Here is a 26,369-nt window from a genome sequence, read left to right on the forward strand (position 1 = left end):
CTTTCAAGCTCCGGCATTCACCTCAATCGAAGCAATACTAATTTGACCTCAGAATACAGATATTCGTAACTGGTTCAAAGGTCAGAATATAATGGTTGCCTGCTTTTATTCGACGAATAAAAGGTTGAGAAGCAATAAAATCTCAACATAATCATAATTCGATTATCGGTACCACTCAAAGGTTCTGAGAACTCTTAAAAGAGCCCCTAGAATTTGTAGATTTTGCATCTGCTTTTTTAAAAGCGTTATAAGATGGTAGTAACATAATTGAGGGTTTCTATTTAAGTGTACTTACGGGGATTTGTATTTTACTTTTAGAAATTTATTTCAGGTAGGTAGGTACTCATTATTATTTTTTTTTGTTAGGCAACGATAAGTGCCTAACAAAAAAAATTATAGGATATTTATTTATTTGCCGGTTATAATTATAGGATATTTTTACATTATATTGTTATGCAGGGCTAGGAAACCGGTTTATTTTCCTATAAACCGTCGCCCGTTAAAGAAACGGATTTCGTTTCCGTTTGCGGTTACCGGTTAAAGAATAGATATCAATTTATGCGAAATTTCTTCGTTTTTTTTATGTTAGGCAACGATAAGTGCCGGTTGTAATTATAGGAATTTTTTTTAACAATATATTGGTATGCAGGGCTAGGAAACCGTTTTATTTTTCTCTAAACCGTTTTCATTCATTCGCCCGTTAAAGAAACGGATTTCGTTTCCGTTTGCGGTTACCGGTTAAAGAATAGATTACATACTGAGATATGCGAAATTCCTTCGTTTTTCGTTTGTACGGAAAGATATTACCCGGTTATATTGAACATATCGTTAAAATACAAGCAAAATAGGACGAGAAAGTATTGTTATCTTTTTCACGTATGAAAACGAGTTTTACCGAGAGTCTGAGTTAAACCGGTTTTATATTATATTATATTTTTCCCCACGTACCATATATATTTTTCTTTCTTCATACCGGTAAGAAAAAGTAAAAGTAAATCACTATGACGTTAATTTAATATTTTGTAAATTAATATATGGTTACCTTAACTTTACTAAGTCACGTTTCACTAATCTAATAACGAACTAAGCTTACCCAATCTCTAGGATACTATCTATACGATTTAGAACAAACAAGAAGCATTCTAGTTAGCAACAGAGCAATCAAATCAGAACAACGAACAAGCCAAGTTTGCCGGCCATGATAATTGAAATACAAAGGGTCTTGCTAATCAGACGGATACTAGGATGATGAATAGGGTGGTTCGAAGTAAAGGGGCCCACTGATTAACAGTCCGCCGAACGGTATCGGGCGTTTTCTTTTTTAAAGTTGTCCCCTACACTTTTGTTTCAAATTTGGGATTTTTTATGTCATTTCTACTCAGAATCACGAGCTCTTTCTATTCTAATAGGAGAAAAAAAGTGTCCCAAAAATTCCATAAATTTTTCGATCTTTCAAATCCGCGACCGCCATACAAAGTATATGAAAAATGGTGACGGAATGGAAATAAAAACCTTAGGACACTTTTTTTCTCCTATTAGGATAGAAATAGCTCGTGATTCTGAGTAGAAATAACATAAAAATCCCTTTGAAAAAAAAGTGTGGGGGACAACTTTAAAAAAAACGCCCTATCGGCCTGTCAGTTGTTCGGAACTATCAACTTTTTGTTCTAACTGACAGGCCGATACCGTCCATTTTGATGATTGAGCCAATAGGGTTGTTGACATATGTTGAATTTTATAACTAAATCTAGTTAAATAGATAAATAGATAGAAAATGAGTTATCACAATACATTGGAAACTTAAAAATATATGGGAATAATAAAAAAATACAAGACCTTAAAGTTTAAAAAACAAGCACCAACGGTTGCACTCCGGGAGTGCCGATAGAAGTCAAAACTCACCTCACTATGTTACCAGTGCCCGGTAACACGATACATACGTTTAGCGGAGGTATTCTATTTATTTATTATATATTATTATCATTCTCAAATAAGATCACACTTTTTTTCATTGACATGTTTATTTACATACTGCCATGACAACGTCAAATTATTTGAACATAGGTAAAGAGTCTTGAAAAGGAGTCCGCAACATAAATATCAAATAACATTGAGTTTTTCTTTATTGATTTAAATGCCATCTAAATTATGAGTGGCCATCTAAACCTTACGCCCCTTACGGTCACGTGATCGCCTTACGCTGTCTCGAGTTTATCATTTTTTCCCCACCTCAAAAAATGCCCAGCGCCGCTAAAGAAGTTTTCACTACAAAAAAAAAAATTTAACTTCCAAATAGGAAAAAAATAATGGTACCAGTCGATTCCTTACATTCTATTTAAGAAAATATTTTATAGTAATGTTTCACAGACAAAATCACAATTTCCTTGTTTTCTATACATCGAAACGGTACCTAACGTGACATGGTGACGTCACGATGTATTGTCATTTTGTTAGAAGCGTTTCGTCAGTAAAGTGCGGGTGCAGACTTTGACCATCATTTGTGACTTTTGTATTGCTTTAAGACAGTGGGTCCCATAGAGACGATTTCAGGGCGGTCGCCCACTTTCGTCTTAAAAATAAATAAAATAAAATAAATAAAATGCATTTATTTCAGACAACATGGTCCATAAGTATGGTCCTTAAAAGATATATAATATACTTAAGGCCACCTGTTGTTTACCTCTGTCTTCATGTACCTACCTATTATTTGTGTTTCCATGTACAGGTTGTACAATAAAGAGGATTTGTATTGTATTGTATACTTCGAATACCGTTTCCGGTTTTAGATACAACACGGAAATCGATTTCGAGAAAATGGGGTTAATAACATGGAGTTAAATAACAGAAGTGCTGCCAATTACACTGACAACCTGACAAGCCAACCCTATAGTAATTGATGAATTGATGATCGTTGGCAACTCACAAAAGATTGGTAATTTCCATTGTGCAGCGTCACGGGTGTTTTATATCGGGAGTTTTGCACAAAATCCTGTCGAGCATCGATTGCCGTTAAAGAAAAAGGATTATTTTTCTACTCCCGTACTTTTATTTGTCATTTAAAGGGTCGTGCACACACCCTTAAAACCCTACCTTATAGTTGTCAAGACAAGTCTTTAGTCTATTCCCCAAAAAAACATTTGTGCATCCACGCCGTATCTTTTTGGCACTTTCTCGATACTTCGTGTAATGACCACTTAAAAAATATTGAATGAATACATTGTTGCCAACCTTAAATTAAATGTCATCTCTGACAAACAAGTGAACCATAGACATGTTTTTTTAATTTCATTCATTATTTTTCCGCCCGTACCCTCCATTTTTGCTACTTCTTGAATGAATAATATTTGTTAAATTTACAATTTTATTTCAAAGTAAGTGCTTGGTCATAGAAAAAGTATTGTATGCAACGATGTTTAACTGAGTCAAAAAATACTCGTGGCGTCTTTATTAACAATTTTCGGCTTCGCCTCAAATTGTTACTCACACCACTCGCCTTTTTTGACCCCTCTTAAACAACGGTTACATAAAATACTATTATATAAATACTTGTAATTACAAAATATAAAATCATCTTTTTTAAAACATACCGATTAATTTATAGGTATAACTAAGCGGCCCGCTCCCCCGGCCCGGCCCGGCCCGCACGGGTAGTTCAACCAATTTAAACAAAACCTTTACAAATTATACACATAAACCTTCCTTAAGAATCACTCTATTGAGAGGTGAAAACCGCAAGAAAATCCGTTCAGTAGTTTTTGACTTTATCGCGAACATACAGACAGCCAGGCGCGGCAGGGGACTTTATTTTATAATATGTACGAGTATGTATTGATAATTTGTTTTCCATCAAATATTTTTTTTTGTTTTTTGTTGTACAGCAGAATACATGGATATACGGAACCCGCTTACATCAGTTGTGGTTGTTAAACGACATCCTAACTAAATTGAGCAAATTTCAATACACACCCTCTAGAACTACCAACTCGCTGAACACAAATTGTTTTCCCAATTTGCGAAACAATGTAGCAAGTTTCGCGTACGGAACTTGCAAGCTGCAATCGCAGCGGATTGTATGGAAGTTTTCCGGGTACCTAAATTAAACGTATAATTAAGCTGGCAGCTTTCTCTCGCAGCGCATACGTATTGCCATTCAGCGAGGGAATGCTGCCAGCATCTTTGGTACAATGCCGCGGGGGCCTTATTTAGATGTATATAAAATTTAAAAAAAAAGTAAAAATGTTAATAAGAGGCATCCTATGCGATTAGAATTTCAAATGTCTGTTAATTGTTTAGTCGTTTATGATTTTTTAATAGGTATTTATTTATTTCACTGTTTTTGAAATTAGACCTGTATGTGACATGCGTAGAATTCTTATTTGAATAATAAAATATTTCGATTTTTCGGGTTTGACCGCCCAGCCATGCTATAATGGTCGCATTTTTATCACCTGTCATGCTATGCGTCACTTTCGCACTTACATATTTGTTAGAGTTAGAACGTGACAGCCATGGTGACAAATGATAAAGAGCCGGCCATCTTAGCCCTACAGCCCTCGATATTGAAAGTTTTTAGAATGAGGGCCTTTCCGCTTCGGCCGCATACAAACAAGAAAAACTAGTAGTTACGACAACATAGGACATATTTTTTTATTGTCTGGATCGAAAATGCTAATGATTCTGCGTAAGAAAATTGTGAACAAACAACAACAAGAGAATTCTGATATAAAACAGATTAGATATCATTTTGCTTACCAAGGAACCAAAGGTGCATTAGGTTAACTTATAAAACGGTATAATTTTAAAAAGCAAACATCTACTTAAGTTACGAAATTATGTACCTATACCACACATCACTATCACTACACAGTATAAAACAAAGTCGCTTCCCTGTCTGTCTGTCTGTATGCTTAAAAATAAATAAATAAATAAATATTATAGGACATTCTTACACAGATTGACTAAGTCCCACAGTAAGCTCAAGAAGGCTTGTGTTGTGGGTATTCTGACAACGATATATATAATACACAAATACATAGAAAACAACCAAGACTCAGGAACAAATATCTGCGCTCATCACACAAATAAATGCCCTTACTGGGATTCGAACCCAGGACCGCGGCTTCACAGGCAGGGTCACTACCCACTAGGCCAGACCAGTCGTCAAAATGCTTAGATCTTTAAAACTACGCAACGGATTTTGATGCGGTTTTTTTTAATAGATAGAGTGATTCAAGAGGAAGGTTTACGTATAATTTGTTAACCCGTGCGAAGCCGGGGCGGGTCGTTATACATAAACCTTCCTCTTGAAACACTCTATCTATTAAAAAAAAACCGTATCAAAATCCGTTGCGTAGTTTTAAAGATCTAAGCATACATACAGACAGACAGGAAAGCGACTTTGTTTTATACTATGTAGTGATGATTAGTTAACCCGTGCGAAGCCGGGGCGGGTCGCTAGTAAACTATAAAAGAGTAACGGCTCCATTCGAACAATGCGTAATATATGAAGTCAAAGCGATACGATACCATTTGTCAATGTCCAAAGTGAAATTTCTTCAACCAAAAAACTTCACTTTTGACACTGACAGATCGGCATCGTATCTCTATGACCTTTTAGAAGCATTGTTCGAATCGGGCCGTTGAATTGAACTACTAGCAGAAGCTAGCCGCTCTGACGTACCCACGAACAAAATTTGCATGTAAAAGGCGTCCTGGTCCACTGAGTGTTCACTGTTTACCTCGCTAAGGAATTCTGATTTTACTCCGTTTGTAAGGTTCCGTACCCAAAGGGTAAAACTAAAAACGGGACCCTATTACTAAGACTTCGCTGTCCGTCTGTGTGTCCGTCTGTCTGCCACCAGGCTGTAACTCATGAACCGTGATAGCTAGACAGTTGAAAGTTTCACAGATGTCGCAGAAGTGTTGCCGCTATAACAACCAATGCTAAAAACAAAATAAAATAAATATTTAAGTGGGGCTCCCATACAACAAACGTGAATTTTTTTTGCCGTTTTTTGCGCAATCTGAGTAATCCGACCCTTCGTGCGCGAGTCCGACTCGCACTTGGCCGGTTTCTGAATATAAAATGCATCTTTAGAGAAATATATAAGATAAAGTGCTTTTAGCCGACTTCAAAAGGCAGAGGTTCTCGATTCGCCGACATTTTATTTTCTTTTTATTATTATTTAGGTTCTTCGATTCCTAGAAGACGGGTGGACCGATTTGTTTGATAGGAAATTCTTTTCTGGTCGTCCTATTGTCATCAATTAAGTATCTGATAATATAATAGAAGCTTCTAGAAATAGGTCTCTTAAAATGTTATAAAGTGTCTTGGGTATGTTTATATTCATATATAGGTGGACTCATGGACAAATTTAGAGGAACGCAAAAAAGTTTAACTACTAATTTTTAAATTACTTTAGCTGCTCTATCTAGAAATTAAACCTTTTCTAGGGTTCCGTACCCAAAGGGTAAAAACGGGACCCTATTACTAAGAATTCGCTGACCGTCTGTCTGTCTGTCTCTCTATCTGTCTGTCCGTCTGTCCGTCTGTTCGTCTGTCCGTCTGTCTTTCTGTCACAAGGCTAGCCCCTAGCCCCTATGACGTAATTAGCCACATTGGCCTTATACATGTTTTGTAAAGTCTGTTTTTATTTTTGTTATTTTATTTTATTTATTTTTATTTATTAAAAGGTTATAAGGTTTAGTATTTATTTTATTGCTTACCTCGTGCCTATGTGTATCCTTAGAATACTTTTTCATTGACATTGACTTTCACTTGGTAAAATAAACAAACCAATCAAAATCAATCATTCGTCCTTATAATATGTCGCAATAAAAGCAAACATGCTCACATAATGTACATTTGACCTTGGCACCCGGAAGTTTTCTTTCACTGAAATTATCCACATGTTTATATTATTATATAAAATCATATTTGTATAATATATCACAGACACGTGCGAGTCATAAAGGTACTTACAGTCATATTCGAACTTTAGATATCGTCGGTGCGATTAAAAAAATCGCTATGTGTTTTTTACGATTTTTTATTTTGGCATATTCTAATTCCTTTTTCAATTTCCCGTCGACTTATATCAATATTTGTTTTATATCTATATTAGTTTTGAAAATAACTAACAAAATTTGTACAAAAAAATTGCTATGTGATTTTTTTTGCACGTAACGAAATTAAATGCCTTGTTTTCCGTCGAGGGTGATGGCGATAATGTTGCACATGGCGATTTATTGACCCTAAAATCCGCTATGTATCATTTCTCGTGCTACGTTACTTTGGCAACAAATCGCTATGTGTAAACTTTACCAAAGAGAATCAAGTCCCTTGTCTCTGACTTTACACATGACGATTTTAAATGAACCAAATTTAAGTCGCTATGTAGCAAAATTCTGTAAAAATGTACGAAAAAAATTGTTTAATTTCTGCATAAGTATCATGTAAAAACCATTGATCTACCAGAAAAAAATACAGGTGCAACAAATATATTACAAACAGGAAAATAAACAGTTTTTTTTTGTCTCCTATAAAGTAGCTAAAAAAATACATGGCGATTTTTTTATTCGCACCGACGATATGTCAAATAATAGATATGGAAACGATAATGGATCGGATATGTCAGTGACAAGTGCCAAAAGTGACTTTTAAAGTGACTTGGCTGCCACTTCGGTTTTGTATGTATATTTACAAGTTCCTTCCTATTGCAACCTCAAAAGTATGTTTATGTGTAATAATACATATAACTTAGTCTAGGTACGTGACTTTAAAATATACAGTAAGGTATCTATGGCAGCCATACTCTAAGTGTGTTTCGCGGAACCCTAGGGTTCCGCGACACCCCTGCAGGGGTTCCGCAAGAATTTAGAACACTATGCTTTAGTCGCCTCGAAAAACTTTACTATGCCGCCACCGTATTGTAGGGTTCCATCAAGTATTTCGCTTTCCAAAAGGGTTCCGTCAAAAAAAAAGATTGAGAACCGCTGATCTATGGTATCTTTCCCAGTTTTACCCTTAATTAAATCTTAAATTAGCTACTTACCTAAAAGTTACCCAAACTGCAAAATAAGTGAAACTAACTTTACAGCTTAAGCTAAAGCTGATTAACCTTTATTAAATATAAACTTGTAAATATAAACTCTCAAACGAAAGCGTTGGAGGATTTGTTCAAGAGGAAGTGGGGCTAAAATGGACAGCATTACATTTTACAGCCGGTAAACTTTTGGCTAACTTGTTTGGGTTCTTAAACAAAGCTGATTGCCCTGAACATCAGCATCAGCAGGGTTCAAACTCTGGCTCGGACCAATGAGTTTTTGGGAACTTAGATACGAAATATTTTATATTTTGCTATTTACTATTTACCCGTTGCTTATCAGTGATGAAAAATGTCGTGGTCGCTTTAAAAAAAAGTAGTACCATACCAAATCTTGAAATTAGTTGCCTAGCGGGCCAAACTCTGAGGGGTAAATATGTAGGTCATACTGAACAACTTTACTATGGGGCTAGAGTTTGCACGGCGGATCCGAAATGTATGGGAAGATCCGCGGATCCGGATCCAGATCCGGATAATTTCATACATTCCGGATCCGGATTGCAAACCCTATATGGGGCCAACCCCGAAATCACAAAAAAAAACTACCTTCAATGTTTTCTATAAAACAGCTGATTTTTTTGCTATATGCTTAGGTAATTCCGATGGAATCACTTACCAAAGATGAATGTGGTCTTCCAGAAATTTATTAGGGTCGTGTATGTAGCATAACACGACTTTTTATCGCTACGTTACGTGAGCGTGACTAATGATGAAAATGAATTTGAGTTTTTAGGTTGTGTAAAGCCAGGCAATACGGTAAGTAGGTAGTTAGAAGGGAAACAAAAGATAAAGGATACCGCGTAGAATAAAAAGGTTTTTAACGTATTACCACAATTACTCTAAAAAATATTTTGCTGTTAAAATTTTTGCTCCAACGCCGCTCAGTTATATTACTAGCTATTTTATGCCACAGTTATATTGCTATATAGTATGCAGGGTAACGATTTTCAACTGAAACTAAATGAAATATACTTACGACGTTTTCGTGATTTTATGCATGTGATCCCTTATTCATTATAAAGACGTATCAAGCCAAAAAATTATTCATCAATATTAAAATATATTAAATTTCATATAAAAAAAAACTAATTAAATTAAATTACAATATTCATGAACTTAAATTACAATTCAAAATTAATTAAAAAAAATATAATAAAAACTAGCTTTACTCTCCCCGCTCTACTCTCTAGAAACGAACTAAAACAAACTGCAATTTATCCAAGTACAAGCCATTTTAAAATTTCAAGCCCGCACGGTAGCCAAGTCGGCCATATTTCAAGTAGTCCGACATAAATCCCCGTCGAGTCCGCGGTCAACTGCGAATGACGTCGTATGTTGTCTTTGGACTTGTTTATTTGTGGATACGTATGTACGATATGATGTAGCACAAAATTAAATTACGTACGTACAGTTAGTACCAAAAGTAACAGATCTGACTAACCGGTATTCGGAAAACAAGATCCGTTCTAGAGAAAGTGAACGATACGATATGTACTAGATACCAACTAGTTTAGATTTCAACTAGATATCTTTCGCAGCACAATTCGGGCAACCAATGTCACTTTTACGTTAAATTATCGTTTTACGATCGTTTCAAAATCGTTTAGAGATCTAAAAATACATAGCGAGATGTTTTAGACATTGTGGATATCGTTCAAGAGTATCTCCAGAATCGCGGAAATGTCAAATTTGACAGGCTAGATCTTAAAAATATCGTTGTCGTATCTTGGTGATGTCTAATAGATATCTAATAGATATCTAGTTCAAAATCCGAATCGGGCCCTAAGTGTAAGGCCTAAGTAGACGCTCGAAGCGGAGCGTTCGGCGGGGCGTGCAGCGTGGCGTCGGGGTCAGGAGTAATTTGAGCAGCGTGCACTAAGGCCGCTCCTATACGTTTGCATTTGTTTAACATGCACGCCGCACGCCCGCCCCGCTGCACGCCCGCCCCGCTGCACGCCCAACTCGAGCGTCCACTCAGGCCTTACACTAGTCCTTTCTTTGACTTCTACAATTTTCTACTGATATAGGACACGAAATGTGTAGAGAGAAATCTCATTCATTCATTCGGAATCAAGGCCGTAGGAGCAAGGTAATACGATTTAAATTGTACGGTTAGTACAATGACAGTTGTACGGTGATTTTAGTCGCTCTTGTAATGGCTCCTCTATACGATGGGCCAGCGCCAGCCACTCCAAGGCACGCATTTATGCGTTAGAGGGAGCAAGTGATATTGCTATCTCATTCTACCGGACTTTACATGAATCACGTGGACAACCAGCCTTTGACTCCAAATTGGTGGTTAAACGCGCTTCAAGATTAATTCTCCATTCACTGCACACCAACTAAAACTTTCACAATTTTCACATATTCATAATATTTGATTTAGCGGGACATAATCGCGTATATTTAAGCTTTAAAATTAGCTCCGACGTTTCGAGACCACAGGGACAATGCAGTCCTCGAAACGTCACAGGTAATATAAACTTATTTTTGAAGTGAAAACTTCTTTAGTGGCGCTGTGCACTTTTTGTGAAGGGGAAATTTTTTTAAACAAGTTGTTTCTTTTAAATAACTGATTCTCTACTGAACGGCTGCCTGTCTGATTATATTCGGATTGTTATTAACGAGATAAAATATAAAGTAGGTAACGTACCTATGATAACGTTGAGTAGGTACGTAACCTTAGCTTTTGGTCAAAGCCTAAAAAAACCTTTATACTTAAATAGGGTTAAGCTATAAGCTGTTGTGATAACATTTATTAGAAGAAAAGGAGTTTGGACTTTTGATGAACATAATATCTGAAGTATTTTCCCTCAAGTACACGGAAAATATGACATGAGTCGCTTGTGACGTAATCTCCCCGCCCCCGTCGCAACTTGATAGACAGTCACGGCTCGGCCACGACATTGAGCGACTTGCGACGGCGGCAGCGATAACCAGACGAGCGAAACACAGCGATCGGACCTTTCGTTCCCACCTATGTTTGTCGCTGCCGCCGTCGCAAGTCGCTCAATGTCGTGGCCGAGCCGTCATGCTTGCCAGACTGGCTTCTCTAAACTATTTAAAGGAAGGAAGGAAGGAAGGAAGGAAAGGAAAGGAAAGGAAAGGAAAAGGAAGGAACGAAATTTTGGAAATGGACGATGTCAAATTGAAGTAATTTTTTATAAGAAGAAATATTTTGCCCCGAACTGTTTGATAAAGCACATCGGTTAAAGGTATTATCCCAATCGGCATTCTAAAAAAAACCGGCCAAGTGCGAGTCGGACTCGCGTTCCAAGGGTTCCGTACATTAAGTCCGACTCACGCTAGACTGCACATTTCTAACATTTCTAATAGGTTTTCCTGTCGTTCGTAAAGAACCGTGTCATCTATTTGTATTTTTTGTGTAAAATTTAGACCCAGTAGTATCGGAGATAAAAAGGGGGGGAAATGGTCGGACACAGACAGACGCACGAGTGATTCTATGAGGGTTCCGTTATTATATATACAAATATACAAATATATACAGTGTGTAGCCTATAACGCGGGCGAAAAATTAAAACGTAGATTCTACTCCTCAAACAATAAAACTTTTGTTCAACAACTTTTTGAAATGATGTAGTCTTAAAATTGTCCCTTTTTCAAACAAACTAAAATAATATTTTCAATGTACTTTAAATTCCGTCTAATTGACATTGCCTGTCAGTCTTGTCACCGTACACGCATAATCAATTTCGTATAATACATTGCGTGTTCGATTAAATTTTAAAGTATTTTAAAATACAAACCACAAGTTATTTTTAAAAGTAGCTGAACAAACATTGTCTAGTTTGAGGAGTAGAATCGACGTTTTAATTTTTCGCCCGCGTTATAAGCCATACACTGTATATATATATATATATGTCGGAGCGAGACACCAGAAAGACGTATTGCAGCATTACAGTTCATAGTTACACGCCTGTAAAAGTCGATTAGCAATGTTTGGCTACGTATTATTTGCTTGTAACGAAATAATAAAGTTGCGTAGTGAATAACGCCACCATCTATTGGCGTATTGATGAACTAAAATGACAGGTAGAAGGCTTTGGAACGTCAAGAGGAGTATCTTGAGTGAACGTAGGCACGAGCAGGCATTTTTGTCGTTATGTTGGTAGACTGGTCAGGCAGGTTTACCAACTTGAATTGGAGGCGGGAGCGGTTGGCTTCGCCGCTGGAACTGGCTTCCTTCTTCTTGATCGGACCGCGCTAGAGATCGGACGTTAGCCAAGCTCGTGCCTAATTCGCTACGTTCCTGAAGGCTTACACCTGAAGGCTTACACCTGAACATTATTCTGAAAGCTTATAGATTCTCACGTTCTTTAACCGTTTAGCTAAGTGTTTTATTCCAAGTGTTATTTTGATTTCTTATGTGCCATTATAAGCTTACTTTTGTAAAATAAAGAAACTATGTGTTGTTTTGAAAAGATGTGTCCCGCCGAGTTTGTTGCCGGGTTAAATCTTCTCGGGTCAGAGGTGTAGGGTTGGAACCGGTTTAGTTTGACTTAAATAAAGATTTGAACGATTTCATGTGATCTTTTTATTTTTATTGAATTCCGATTCCATCGTAAGATCGTTTAGTTATTTTTATTATTTAATATTGAAATAATAGTAGGCACTAGTATGGTTAATGAGTCCGAATGTTTATTTCATGCGTAGGTAGCATACCTACTATTTTGGCTGTGAAGTAATACATCTAGGTACTACCCCCACGCGCCCACCGCCATCGGGACCATCCGTCGCCGACATATATATATATTATACAAAACTCACCCGTAATATGCACAGCAATCGCCGGCGGCATCACAAAAATCCCCACCAACAAATCCGCGGCCGCCAAACTCGTCACAAAACAATTGGTCACAGTCCTTAACCGTTTCGTCGTCACGACGGCCGAAATGATCAACGTATTTCCGATCACCGTCACAACTATAAGCACTAACAGTAGCACAACCACTCCGTATTCGAACGTGTCGTACGCCGTTTCACAGTCAGTTAGATTACTGCTACACTTTGTGTCTGTTAGGGTTGGTTGTGTCGAGTTTTCTTCTACGTCGCTTGTAAGTATGGTGAGGTTTGTGCTGTTCCATTGTACGTTGTATAGTTCGAGGTCGGAGAGGGAAAGCATGAATCACTTTCGATGAGGCAGCATTTTCTGAAAAGAAAAAAAAGGTTAAAAAATCGTCTAAAACTTTTTAAATATATTTTTTTAATTATGGCTTCAGTCCAGTGGGACCATTTCGCCAGTATCAAGGTATTGGGAGCAGGGTAATACGGCTAAAATTGTACGGTCAGTACAAGACAGTGTACGGTGATTTTATTAGCTCTTGTAAAGCGATAGATGGGCTTTACAAGAAGCACGTGGACTAACGGCCGTTGACTCCAAAATGGTGGTTAAACGCGCTTGAAGATTAATTCTCCATTCTGCTCACTACCACATTAGTTTACTGTATAATAAGATATCGATATCACACTAAACAAAACACAAAGGAATTAATCACGAGGCTAACCATCAAGATGGCGCTCGAACCGGAAGTAATTCTTCTTAAATATTGTAAAATTTGTAAATTTGTTAAAATCAAACTGACACCATTATCTGTCATGGTAAGCCAAACCAAAATAATCGACCCACACGGACGCTTAGTATGTTAGGTACCTACTTTAAAAAAAACACTAGCTTGCAGGTAGCTGTTACTGTGTGAGTTTTAAAGTAGATCAGGTAGTACCTATTACGAGTAAGTACATAGCATATAAAACAACACGGATGTCGAGACAGCCGTAAAACAGCGACCAAGCGAAACCCCACTTTATGAGAAATGGTTCTTACGCCACTTTGATACTTATTCTTATGTAAAAGAGTATAAAATTAATGTTGAAAAGGGCCTAACTTCCGGCAGGATATGGATGCTTTTTATGTGAATAAACTCAAATTTACCAGGGAAAATTCGCACATTTGAGCAAAAGTCAAGACAAGAGTCATAATATGGACTGATTATTTTATAAAGCCTCACTTCACCCCATTCCATTAGCCACCGTATCCTCCTAAGACCCTGCGTTCAAGTTTTTGTACATATTCAACAATTCATTTTGAAATTTTATTGAAGGAATACATTTGTTGTTGTTTGTTATTGGTCGCACACGTTTCTGCTTGTTAAAATTAAAAAATTTATTGAAGGGTTAAAGGGTTCCAAAAACAAAAGAAATGCTTCTGGGTTTTAGTATTATGTACCCGTTATACATACATAGACGAAGAATTGTAGTATTATAACGTAAGTTATAGAGTCTGTGCGGAAAGAGAAGAGTCGTAAAATGTTTGGGACCCAATACATTATACGAATATTCTCTTTCCTCACAGACTCTAGGTGACATGACATGACTGTATCTATATAGACGTTAATAGTTATTTACGATACAAGTGCGAAAAATAGGAAACGTGTATCGTACAATGTTGTAACAGTACACAATGGCCCTTTAAAGTTGCGACGTAGTTAATGTGCTTATTATAGCACAGGGTGTCGTAATGGAGCACCAGACGGTCTAGCATGAGTTGCGTTTTCGCGCGCGACTCCATACTTGAAGTCGCGCCAGAGAACGCAACTCATGCTAGACCGCCGATGTACTGTAAACGCCTACCTTATAATTTGCAAATAATTGTGTTACCTGAATATGTTTGCTCTACTACCTATTCGTTTGAGAACACACACTTTGATACATGTTGCACGGCAAGAAAATCACATTCATTTTATCACTACATAAGGTAAACGTACTAGTGCTCGACATGCTAATGCCCAATAGATGACACCCTGCTGTCACCTCTATTGACAATGACTTAAGTTTCGAGATGACATTTACTGGTACCGCGTCGAGCACGAGTACGTTTACCTTAGTATAAAACATAGTCGCTTCCCTGTCTGTCTCTCTGTATGTATGCTTAGATCTTTAAAACTACGCAACAGATTTTGATGCGGTTTTTTTTATAGATAGAGTGATTCAAGAGCGTGCGAAGCCGGGGCGGGTCGCTAGTTAAAAACTAAAAGCAACTTGTTATAAATATGTACATTATTTTTTCACCTAAAAATGATTCATGCTTGTCATTCTTTATTATTTTCCGGTCTCTCGCAAGGGCTATGCAAGATTTACCTGGAGCAGGGATGTAAGTTATGCGAGATCGGGCTCAAGGGCTGAAAGTTGGGTGTTTCATTTTTCCGTTTGACTTTTGCACAGGAAAGATGGAGTTTCCAACCGAATGGAAACAGGGGGAATAGAAACTTATATTGTTTTATAGTTTACTAGCGACCCGCCCCGGCTTCGCACGGGTTAACAAATTATACATAAACATTCCTCTTGAATCACTCTATCTATTTAAAAAATCGCATCTAAATCCGTTACGTAATTTTAGAGATCTAAGCATACATACAGACAGACAGCGGGAAGCGACTTTGTTTTATTGTATGTAGCTATGAGCGCCGCGCCGGCGCGCCGCCGCCGCCGACAAAATTTTCGCGCCGCCGCCGCCGACGCTGCGCTATCGGCGTGGCATCGGCGTGACCTTGGTAGTTACTACTACTTTCGGAATGAGATAATATATTTTTAATCGAGTTTAGATCATTAACGGCGCCACTTCGAATAGTTTATAGGCATTCAAAAGGTATTTTAGGCCCATATGATTCAAAGATATCGAAGGCAAATGCAAACTTATCTGTCTAGTAACCGCGCTACTAGTCTTGGGGAAACGAAATTATTTAATATCAATTTTAACATCAATATGCTTGTAATAAATATATACAGGGTGGATTTTCTTTTTGGGTCAGTGAGGGCAGCTACCAGATCCCGTGCTGCTACAAGAAAACGGTCTTAGAAGACCTTCCCTCGATTTCAAATTAATGAAGATTGGCTTTTACAGATTTTGGAAAAAAACAGTGACTTTTTAGTACATTATCGTAAGTTGACCCCTAGGAAACTATTGATACTGGATAGGAATGGAATCGATTGGCATACAAAAATAGCATGTGAAAAATAAAAATTTTCATTTTCATACAAATTGTATGGGAAAAGTTTTCCTCGATTTGTGGCTTTTATAGCCGGAAATTTTTTTTTGCTTCCATACAAGCTTTTGATCCTCAATAGGAATGGGATCGATTGGCATCAAAAAAAAGTTTGTCAAAAATGACCTTTTTCTCGCATCCTGTATGTTTTTTCCAAAATCTGTAAAAGCCAATCTTCATTAATTTGAAATCGAGGGAAGGTCTTCTAAGACCGTTTTCTCGTAGCAGCACGGGATCTGGTAGCTGCCCTCACTGACCCAAAAAGAAAATCCACCCTGTATACTGATTTCCTTCCATTTTTATTGTGGAACGTTCCACATTACAATTTATAGATATATATACACTAGACATATGTCAATCACAATGAAACAATTAACTGTGATCAACTCTGGCTAACATGAGACTCGAACCCACATCTTTGGATTACCGATCCAATGCATAACTAATTTTGCCAGCTAACCATCCGTCATCCGCGAATTTAACCATTGCAAGCATGGTTAAACGTCTTTAAAAGGTATAAAATGGGGTTAATTTCCACGTCCGGCCGTTGGCTTCGCACGGAAGGGCGTCGGAATCGGGTCTCAATTAGGTAAACTTGGCCACTGTTCAAATTTCAAGCTTTGCTCTCTCGCAGCTCAATCTATGGCCTTGCATCGCTCGCATGGAATTAAGCCGCTATCTGAACCTGCAAGTTTTTGGGCCCTGTTTGGATCTCAACTTTCGGCCTGTTTTAAAACGGTTGAGCATTGGTCCTTATCCGATCTTAGCTCCATTGCAACTCGGGTTTTGGCGTCGCATGAATACGCCCGCAGGAAAGCTCCAGATCTTTAACACTATGGCTTCTGTCTTTATCGGCCTGCGCCCTCGCTCTGCTCTCTTGAAGCTCGGCCTCGCACAGAAGCGCGCCGCAATCGGCGCTCCAGGCGTTCGGCCGTCAGCCAAGCTTACACTTGGCGTTCGATTCTTAGCTGTATGCTTACCTGCAGCTCATCCTCTGGCCTCGCATTGGGAGGCGTCGAAATCAAGTCTTCGATGTTACATGGAGCTCGGCGTTGGGCCTCACTTTTTGACATAAATCGGTTTTGTTGAATCGATATTGGTCATGAATCTAGTATTAAACTGGATTGGGCATGAGTGGTGGGGATAACTGACAGAACGGGATAGTCTTATGTATCTTTCAGTAGGAGTAGCAGCGAAAGCGCTATTATTATGTGTCCTTGTCACAGTCTCACTTTTTTTTATTCCCCACCGTAAATTAGATGCATGATTGGTCGAATTGATTTGTTGCCCACCATAACAAATAAATTCGACCAATCATAGCGCATTGCGTATGTTTTGTCCCTCACGGAGGCACGCGTAGACCAGTTCTATAGGGTGCTACCTTCTATGATATTGGTTAATGACGGAGCTCGATTTTCTTAGGACTGTCAACAAGACGTTTCCCTGATACAGTCAATCCGCAATTTTTAACTTAGCACAAAAGATAAGGGCCTCGCTAAGATCTTTCGGCCAGAGCCTCGCCAAGATTAAGACCGCCTCTGATGCCGCGCAATACCGCTTATCCACAGTTTATACGATATCATTTTTTTTCGTACCATTATTCAATAAATTATCCTTGAAAATAATAAATGCATTTATTTTATAACTTTCTTACAGCAAAAACAAGTTTTTTCGGTAAAATTTTGGTTTGAATTCTTTTTTCATTAATCGAAGGTGTTTCAAGGCCACGCCGCCGATTCGCCGCCGCCGCCGACCAATTTTGACCGGCGCGCCGCCGCCGGCTAAATGCCTATCGGCGCTCATATCTAATTGTATGTAGTGATAGGCCTAATTTTTACGCTGTCCCGCTGGCACATTGTCATTGGCCATTGGCATTATGGCGTCAGCAATATAATTAAAAGTCAAACAAAATGTAGTGGAGTTTTTTGTGGAATTTGTCCTCAAAATTTTTTTAACTTCTTGTGTAAGTAAGCTTTGCTTAGTTCTGCTAGATTGATCTGTGTAAGATTGTCATCAACTAATTATTTATTTTATTTTCTTCATGTAATTTTTTGAAAAGATGTGTCCCGCCGAGTTTGTTGCCGGTCCCATATTGGGATACCCTCCTCCAATTGAGGGGGGATTTAAATCTCGGGGCAGAGGTGTACGGTTGGGGCCGGTGTAACTTTATTTGACGTCCATAAGCGCATTGTAATATGCCTACTTGAATAAACTATCTTTTATCTTATCTTATCTTATCTTTATCTCCAAGGGTGCTTCATCGTCAGATATCGAATCGGACATTATTAAAAACCTTTAAGGATCGTGTCTCAAGCGTTTTATTTGTACCTACAGTGGAACCTCGATAGTACGAATCTCAAGGGAAACGCCGAAAACTTTATTACATACCTACATCATACATTTTGTTGCCTATATTGCTATTGTATAGTAAAGTTGCTCTATATTTTTCTACTTCTTTGCAATTTCTTGTGTATTTTCCCCATTCCTTTTTGTGTAACATATGTACGTTATGTTTATCCAATAAATTTTGTGTGTGTTCCATTATCTATAAGCATGGTATAATAATATACTCCGCCTGGTACTCTCTTCCGAAATTCGCGAATGACCTAACTGTCACTTGCCTACGTCATCATGCTGTTTACAGGTTCTCAAACTTTAAAATGGGAGAATTTTAACCAACGGTGAAAATTATTTTAACGGCATTAATTTTAAGTTATTCATGTAGAAACATAGTAAAATAAAACAAATCTATACTGCCCTTTTCACTCCTACTCTCACAGTTCCGAATAGAACAGCCAACCATTTTCGTAACAAAACATTAATTACCAAGCTTACGACGTGAAAAGTTTGGAAAACACTGCGACTGCTGACACTGAGCGAGAAGGAAATAACAATTAACACGCGTTCGACAAGGATGACGGTCAGGGACAACATGGCGGATTGTCAAATGTGACAGCGCTATCCTGTGCTGCCAGTAGTGTAAACAGAATTACCCGAACGTCTGAAATTCCTTTCGTGAATCGGAAGATATTGCTAACGAATAATTAAAAATGACGTGTTATTATAAAATTTAAGATAAAATACATATAAATGAAAATTATAAAATTATAAAGAAATATTTTAACTCATTAACCATAGATATAATGTACCCATGTAACATGTTATGTTGAAATAAAGTGGCAATGTTATTGTGACGTAGGCAAGTGACACTCTGGGAAGAGAAGACCATGTTTTATTAGACCATGTCTATAAGGTACCTTGTTGTACATTGTGCTGCATTTGTCACCCTCTTTTCACTCTCTCCTCTCATCTACTCAAAAGTTAACTGGAAGAGATCCTTCAAAGGGATAAGTTCGCCTTTGTACTTATTACTAATTTTATGTTATTTTTAATATGTATTTTTGTACAATAAAGAGTTTACTACTACTACTACTACTACCACAAAACAGTATAATCGCGTACAAAACCATTGAGGTATATACAAGAGACGACATCTCGAACAAAATGTTTCCGCACCTCAGAGAAGTGCATGCACTTCTCTGCTTTTAGTACGTCACCGACCACTGACAAGAAGCAACACATGTACAGAAAATTTAAAAAAAAATTAAAAATTAAAAAATGCCTTCGTGCGTGTTAAAAAGTTGCAACAATAGCACAAGCACAATATAATAAAAGGGATGGAATAACATTTCACCGGTAAGCAATGGAATAACTGTTGATTTACTATTATTTAGTTTTCAAAGTAAATGTTTGGTCGTAGAAAAAGTATTGTATGCAACGTTGTTTAACTGAGTCAAAAAATACTCGTGGCGTCTTTATTAACAATTTTCGGCTTCGCATGCATGCATGCACTTCTCTGAGGTGCGGAAACATTTTGTTCGAGATGTCGTCTCTTGTATATACCTCAATGTACAAAACAGAGTAGGTATTATGTACGAATTATAGCAAAATGAGGAGGCCGCTTGAATCTTCCGCCGCATCCATTATAAAATTTAATATCCCTAAAGCGAGCGCACACCAAAATTACGCACAAATTAATATCGTTTCAAGCCTTCATACGTCTTACAAGAATACCATCTCAAAATACATATTGTCTTTAAATCGTTCTTTTAAAATGAGCTTTATGCTTGAAACGTTAAGGTAGATTTTCGTAAAAAAGTGAGAGACGACATGAGACATTTCGAAATATGTTTTGCGCATATGTAACCGCAAGTATGAGTGCTCAACGACACATCTTGAGATGAAGATAAGTGGATTTGAAGGCAGTAGTTGATGTGAATAATGTTTCCACGTTAAGGATATATATTTCCCACATACGGTAATTCAAACATGTGTTCTATTTTCGATCAGTAAGACTGAACTTCGATTGTCATGTTTTAAATGTCAGCCTGGTAAAGGGTTAAAGCACTTAAGAGTCAAACCCGTCGGCAAAAAGCCAGTCCCATAAAATAAGAATAAGAATAAATTTTATTTATAATAACAGAAAGGTAAATCAAAGTTACGCTCTTATTTTAAAATGACATGCTGTTATAACATGAAACTTAATTTTGGCATGCTTAAAGTAATATGTCTGAACTAGCGACCCGCCCCAGCTTCGCACGGGTTAACGAATGATACACCTAATCCTTCCTCAACAATCTCTCTACTGATAGGTGAAAACCGTATGAAAATCCGTTCAGTAGTATTCTAGTATTTGAGTTTATCGCGAACATACACCCATGCAGACAGACAGACGCGGCGGGCGAATTTGTTTTATAAGGTGTAGTGATAGTGATACTAGTAGAAAATCCCACTTCTAATGCCATCCAAGCAAGTAATAGTCAATTAAAACTTAAATAGCAACATTATTTTCATTTAGGTACTGTACGTAACTTTTTTCACTGGAAGCTCGCTGTAACTTCGAAACTCGACTAAATAGTTCCGCGATTTTTTTAAATAAAGATTAAAACGAGTATCTTCGTAACGATATATCATGAGAGAACAAGTTATTAACACATTCACCGCTGAGCTACGGTTGTAGCGCTACGTCGTAGCCGATAATATGGGTTTCCCGGTATGTAGCGAAAATGATTCGTAGAGGCAAAACGACAAACGATAAATGGGTAAAAAGTTTTTTAGTTACATACTGTACTATATTTCTTCAAAAAACCGTTCAACAGAACCATAAACTCAAAGTAATTAAAATATTAATTTAAAATAAAATAAAAATAAAATAAACTTTTATTTAAGTATTGCTTGCATTTGAATATTACAGTTTACATGTTAGTTATCTTATCTAAGTATTACTACGCCTAATATTAGTTTAATTTTTAACTTATTACTTACCTACTAGAAACAAAGAATATACAACAAACAATAAAAAGCCTTAAAATAAAAATTATAAACCAAAAAAAATGCTTAAAATTGAACTAAAATAGAAAATTTGCTCCAAATCGCCGTCTATTCTCAGCATGCCCATATATTTTTTATTTTTGCATCCTTCATAAAATGCAATTAAAGTAAAAAATACGTTTAAATTAGAGACGCTGGTGGAACATAGTCCGTAAGCTGAAGATAATTTAAAATTTACTCCGAAATTAAGTGGCGCAATTTTCCGTTCCCTTCTTCGTCCCTACTATTTAAAACAGAAATGAGCCAGCATTTTTTAAAGTAATAAGAAAACAGTTTACAAGTTAGAATAAATGTTTAATAAAATGGAACTCCAATTTTTCATCGAAAAGAAAAGTTGAAAATGTTTACCTATTTATAATTTTCGAATAAAAAACGAATGAGTTTAATGAAAGAACCTAGAATATTTTATTATATTATCTTAATATTCATATTCATTCATAAATCCAAAAACATAAAACCCCTGGGCCAGGAAAAAAAGTCAAAGAATTTACCTGTAACTTTTTGCGCTAAAACGAGCGGACCCTTAAAATTGCCTGGATCAACTGGCGCAAAAAACGTACAAAAGAAATTGACTTTACGTGGCTGACTGTACAAAGGCCTAGGCCGTATATTTTCAATTATGGAGGCTAGTCCAACGTGCAGGAAAACAGATTTTTAGGGTTCTGTACCTCATAAGGAAAAGCGGAACCCTTATAGGATCAGGCAGGATCACTCGTGCGTCTGTCAGTCTGTCTGTCCGACCATTCCCGTCCCTTTATCTCCGAAACTAACGGGTCTAAAATTTTGAAAAAATACACAAAATAGTTTTTTACCTATAGATGACAGGAAAACCTATTAGAAATGTACAGTCAAGCGTGAGTCAGACTTAATGGTCGGAACCCTTGGAACGCAAGTACGACTCGCACTTGGCCGGTTTTTTTTTAGCGGGATGTAGGTTAAGAGCCCATCAACGTGCACACTAGCGCCACTGCTAAATAATCGTGATTATTTCAATTTAACGAAAGATATTTAAAAAAAGGGGGGCGCTACGTACTGTATCTTGTAGAAAAGGTACATCAAACTAGTTTCTATGTTGTTGGATTCGTCAATCTATAAACTCAAAACAAAAATGGCGGTTTTAACTTTAGACGCATCGATTGACGAATCCAGCAACATAGAAACTAGTTTGATGTATTCAGAAGGTACTTTAATACAGTACGTAGCGGCGTCCTTTTTAGGGTTCCGTAGCCAAATGGCAAAAAACGGAACCCTTATAGATTCGTCATGTCTGTCTGTCCGTCTGTCTGTCCGTCTGTCTGTCCGTCCGTATGTCACAGCCACTTTTCTCCGAAACTATAAGAACTATACTGTTGAAACTTGGTAAGTAGATGTATTCTGTGAACCGCATTAAGATTTTCACACAAAAATAGAAAAAAAACAATAAATTTTTGGGGTTCCCCATACTTCGAACTGAAACTCAAATTTTTTTTTTTCATCAAACCCATACGTGTGGGGTATCTATGGATAGGTCTTCAAAAATGATATTGAGGTTTCTAATATCATTTTTTTCTAAACTGAATAGTTTGCGCGAGAGACACTTCCAAAGTGGTAAAATGTGTCCCCCCCCCCCCCCCCCTAACTTCTAAAATAAGAGAATGATAAAACTAAAAAAAATATATGATGTACATTACCATGTAAACTTCCACCGAAAATTGGTTTGAACGAGATCTAGCAAGTAGTTTTTTTTTAATACGTCATAAATCGCCTAAATACGGAACCCTTCATGGGCGAGTCCGACTCGCACTTGGCCGCTTTTTTTTAAATATCTTTCGTTTAAGTAATTGAAATAATCACGATTATTTAGCAGTGGCGCTAGTGTGCACGTCGATGGGCTCTAAATATGCATATCTACAGTCATAAAATACTCAAAATTGCACACTCTCATAATTTTGCTGATTATGTATAGTCGCCATCATAATCAGATATATCGGAGCGGCTTAGGCGCTCACAAATATCTGAGCACGCCTCTATTGTCAAGACGTTAGAGTGCGTGTTCAGATATTGTGAACACCTTGGCCGCTCCGATATATCTGATGGCGACTGTACAAGCGTTTGTTTAAATATAACAAGGACACCAGAAAAGGTTAAAGGGGTTTACAGTAAGACTTATGAGTAAATGTATGTTGGTAAGTGTAATAAAGTCACATTTCGGTAGGCGTAAAAGACCTAAAGTTATTTTGTCACACATGAATTGCAACCTCATGAAATAAATAATACCAAAAAAGGGACGCCGTTATACGAGAAAAATGATTAAAAATGGTGTCGTTCGCGGCCCGTTAACCTAAAATATTTACAACCCACAGTACACAGTGTGACTACCACCAGTTTAGCACTGACATAAACGCCATCGAGAACGTAATTTACTTTCTGTGCATCTCGCTCGTACTCGCATATTAGTGCGATCGAGATGTATAGAAAGTAAATTACGATCTCGATAGCGTATAATTATGTCAGTTTTGACACTGTCAGTGACTCACGGTACGGGCTTAGAATGTTGGTAAAGCCTGACCAGGAATATAATTATGAATGACCCATCAAAAACATTACATGTAATTAGTTTTTGGCAAAAATTTAATTTTTGGTACAAGCTTTTAACGCTGACTGTACTTTTCTTACGACAGACAACCAATACTCATCGAGACAATTCTAAAAACCCCTAACACAATTAGGTTGCGTTGTTTCATCACAGAGTTCCTATGGCCATCTCCTGTCTCCATCATCAGATCAGTTCGACAGTACCATATTATTGTATTGTCATCAGAACTACATACAGCTGCCAATTTTCATGACGCTACGATCCTTGCAAGATGGTTAAATTAGTTACATACAGGTCGACCTAATAAAAGCTTGTTAAAAAGATGCAAGTCTCGCAACACAATTCTTCTAGGTCCAACAAAAAAGTTTTGAGATGTAATGTGAAACCAAGTCGGTTATTTTAGTCCGTGCCAGAGGGTGTCAAAACCGTATATCAATAAGATATCTTTAATTTTTAATATGTATATTGACTGTACTTAGTATTTTTTAACACATTCACTCGGCGCGATTCGGGAAATGAATTAGACATTCACTAGATACGAAATAGTAACGATATGTGACGTTCCACGGAAAAAGATACCCTATGTCGGTTGGCGCTTACGCTATTATTAACGCCGGTCCAATATTAATGCGGCCATAAGGTACCTTTTGCCGTGGAATGTCACATATCGTTACTATTTCATATCTAGTGAATGTCTAATTCATTTCCCGAATCGCGCCGACTGTCAAATTCACTTTAGGTGGGTTTTCTGTTCGTAATCGATTTTTGCTACATATCGTTTTTCCCTTGTTATCGGCTACGCTCGTAGCGCGTAGCTCGCGCTGGCAGTGAATGTACTAAGCTACATCCGTAGCGCTACTCTGTTGCCTGTAGCGTAGCAAGTTAACAGTGTAGCAAAAACGTCGCAGACAGCACATTCTTTCTTATTAAGAGTCCATCAACGTGCACACTAGCGCCACTGCTAAATAATCGTGATTATTTCAATTTAACGAAAGATATTTCAAAAAAACCGGCCAAGTGCGAGTCGGACTCGCGCACGGAGGGTTCCGCACCATCAACAAAAAATAGAGCAATACAAGCAAAAAAACGGTCACCCATCCAAGTACTGACCCCGCCCGACGTTGCTTAACTTCGGTCAAAAATCACGTTTGCTGTATGGGAGCCCCACTTAAATCTTTATTTTATTCTGTTTTTAGTATTTGTTGTTATAGCGGCAACAGAAATACATCATCTGTGAAAATTTCAACTGTCTAGCTATCACGGTTCGTGAGATACAGCCTGGTGACAGACGGACGGACAGCGGAGTCTTAGTAATAGGGTCCCGTTTTTACCCTTTGGGTACGGAACCCTAAAAAAGGGGGCCGCTACGTACTGAATCTTGTATTAAAGTACCTTTTGAATACATCAAACTAGTTTCTATGTTGCTGGATTCGTCAATCAATGAACTAAAAACAAAAACGGCCGTTTTAACTTTGGACGCATAGATTGACGCATCCAGCGACATAGAAACTAGTTTGATGTACTCAAAAGGTACTTTAATACATGATACAGTACGTAGCGGCCCCCTTTTTAGGGTTCCGTACCCAAAGGGTAAAAACGGGACCCTACTACTAAGACTCCGCTGTCCGTCCGTCCGTCCGTCCGTCTGTCACCAGGCTGTATCTCACGAACCGTGATAGCTAGACAGTTGAAATTTTCACATGATGTATTTCTGTTGCCGCTATAACAACAAATACTAAAAACAGAATAAAATAAAGATTTAAGTGGGGCTCCCATACAACAAACGTGATTTTTTACCGAAGTTAAGCAACGTCGGGCGGGGTCAGTACTTGGATGGGTGACCGTTTTTTTGCTTGTTTTGCTCTATTTTTTGTTGCTGGTGCGGAACCCTCCGTGCGCGAGTCCGACTCGCACTTGGTCGGTATTTTAAATGTATTTCGTAAAATTTAAATAGTCACGATTATTTAGCAGTGGCGCTAGTGTGCACGTTGATGGGCTGTTAATAATTGCCAGCTTACTGAGTTAAAATTGGTTCCTGCGCAAAGCTGCATATGTGAAGGAAACGAAAAAACAATTTGGTTCATGTATTATTAATTTATGCGAGAACCAGCGACCTTTGGTGAGCTAACTCCAAACCAAAAGGTCTTATCAGCCAAGGAATCGCTAAGAAAATACGCCACTTTTGTTTTCGTAAAATTGGGGTATTTTATTGCGTTTTACATCCGTTGCGTTATGGGG

General features: G+C 37.6%; 2 protein-coding genes across 3 annotated transcripts in view; one reads left to right on the forward strand and one right to left on the reverse strand.

The window, feature by feature from the left end:
* Nucleotides 1-26,369, forward strand: part of LOC134657439 (ABC transporter G family member 20-like) — a 333,481-nt gene that overhangs the window by 171,729 nt on the left and 135,383 nt on the right. The window lies entirely within an intron of this gene.
* Nucleotides 1-26,369, reverse strand: part of LOC134657473 (probable G-protein coupled receptor No18) — an 85,725-nt gene that overhangs the window by 8,203 nt on the left and 51,153 nt on the right. The window contains exon 2 of the mRNA XM_063513040.1: nucleotides 12,894-13,275. Coding sequence (XP_063369110.1) covers nucleotides 12,894-13,248 — 355 coding nt within the window. The 5' untranslated portion in view covers nucleotides 13,249-13,275. The remainder of the gene's footprint in view (nucleotides 1-12,893; nucleotides 13,276-26,369) is intronic.

This window comes from Cydia amplana, chromosome 20 (assembly GCF_948474715.1).
Source record: "Cydia amplana chromosome 20, ilCydAmpl1.1, whole genome shotgun sequence".
Lineage (NCBI taxonomy): Eukaryota > Metazoa > Arthropoda > Insecta > Lepidoptera > Tortricidae > Cydia > Cydia amplana.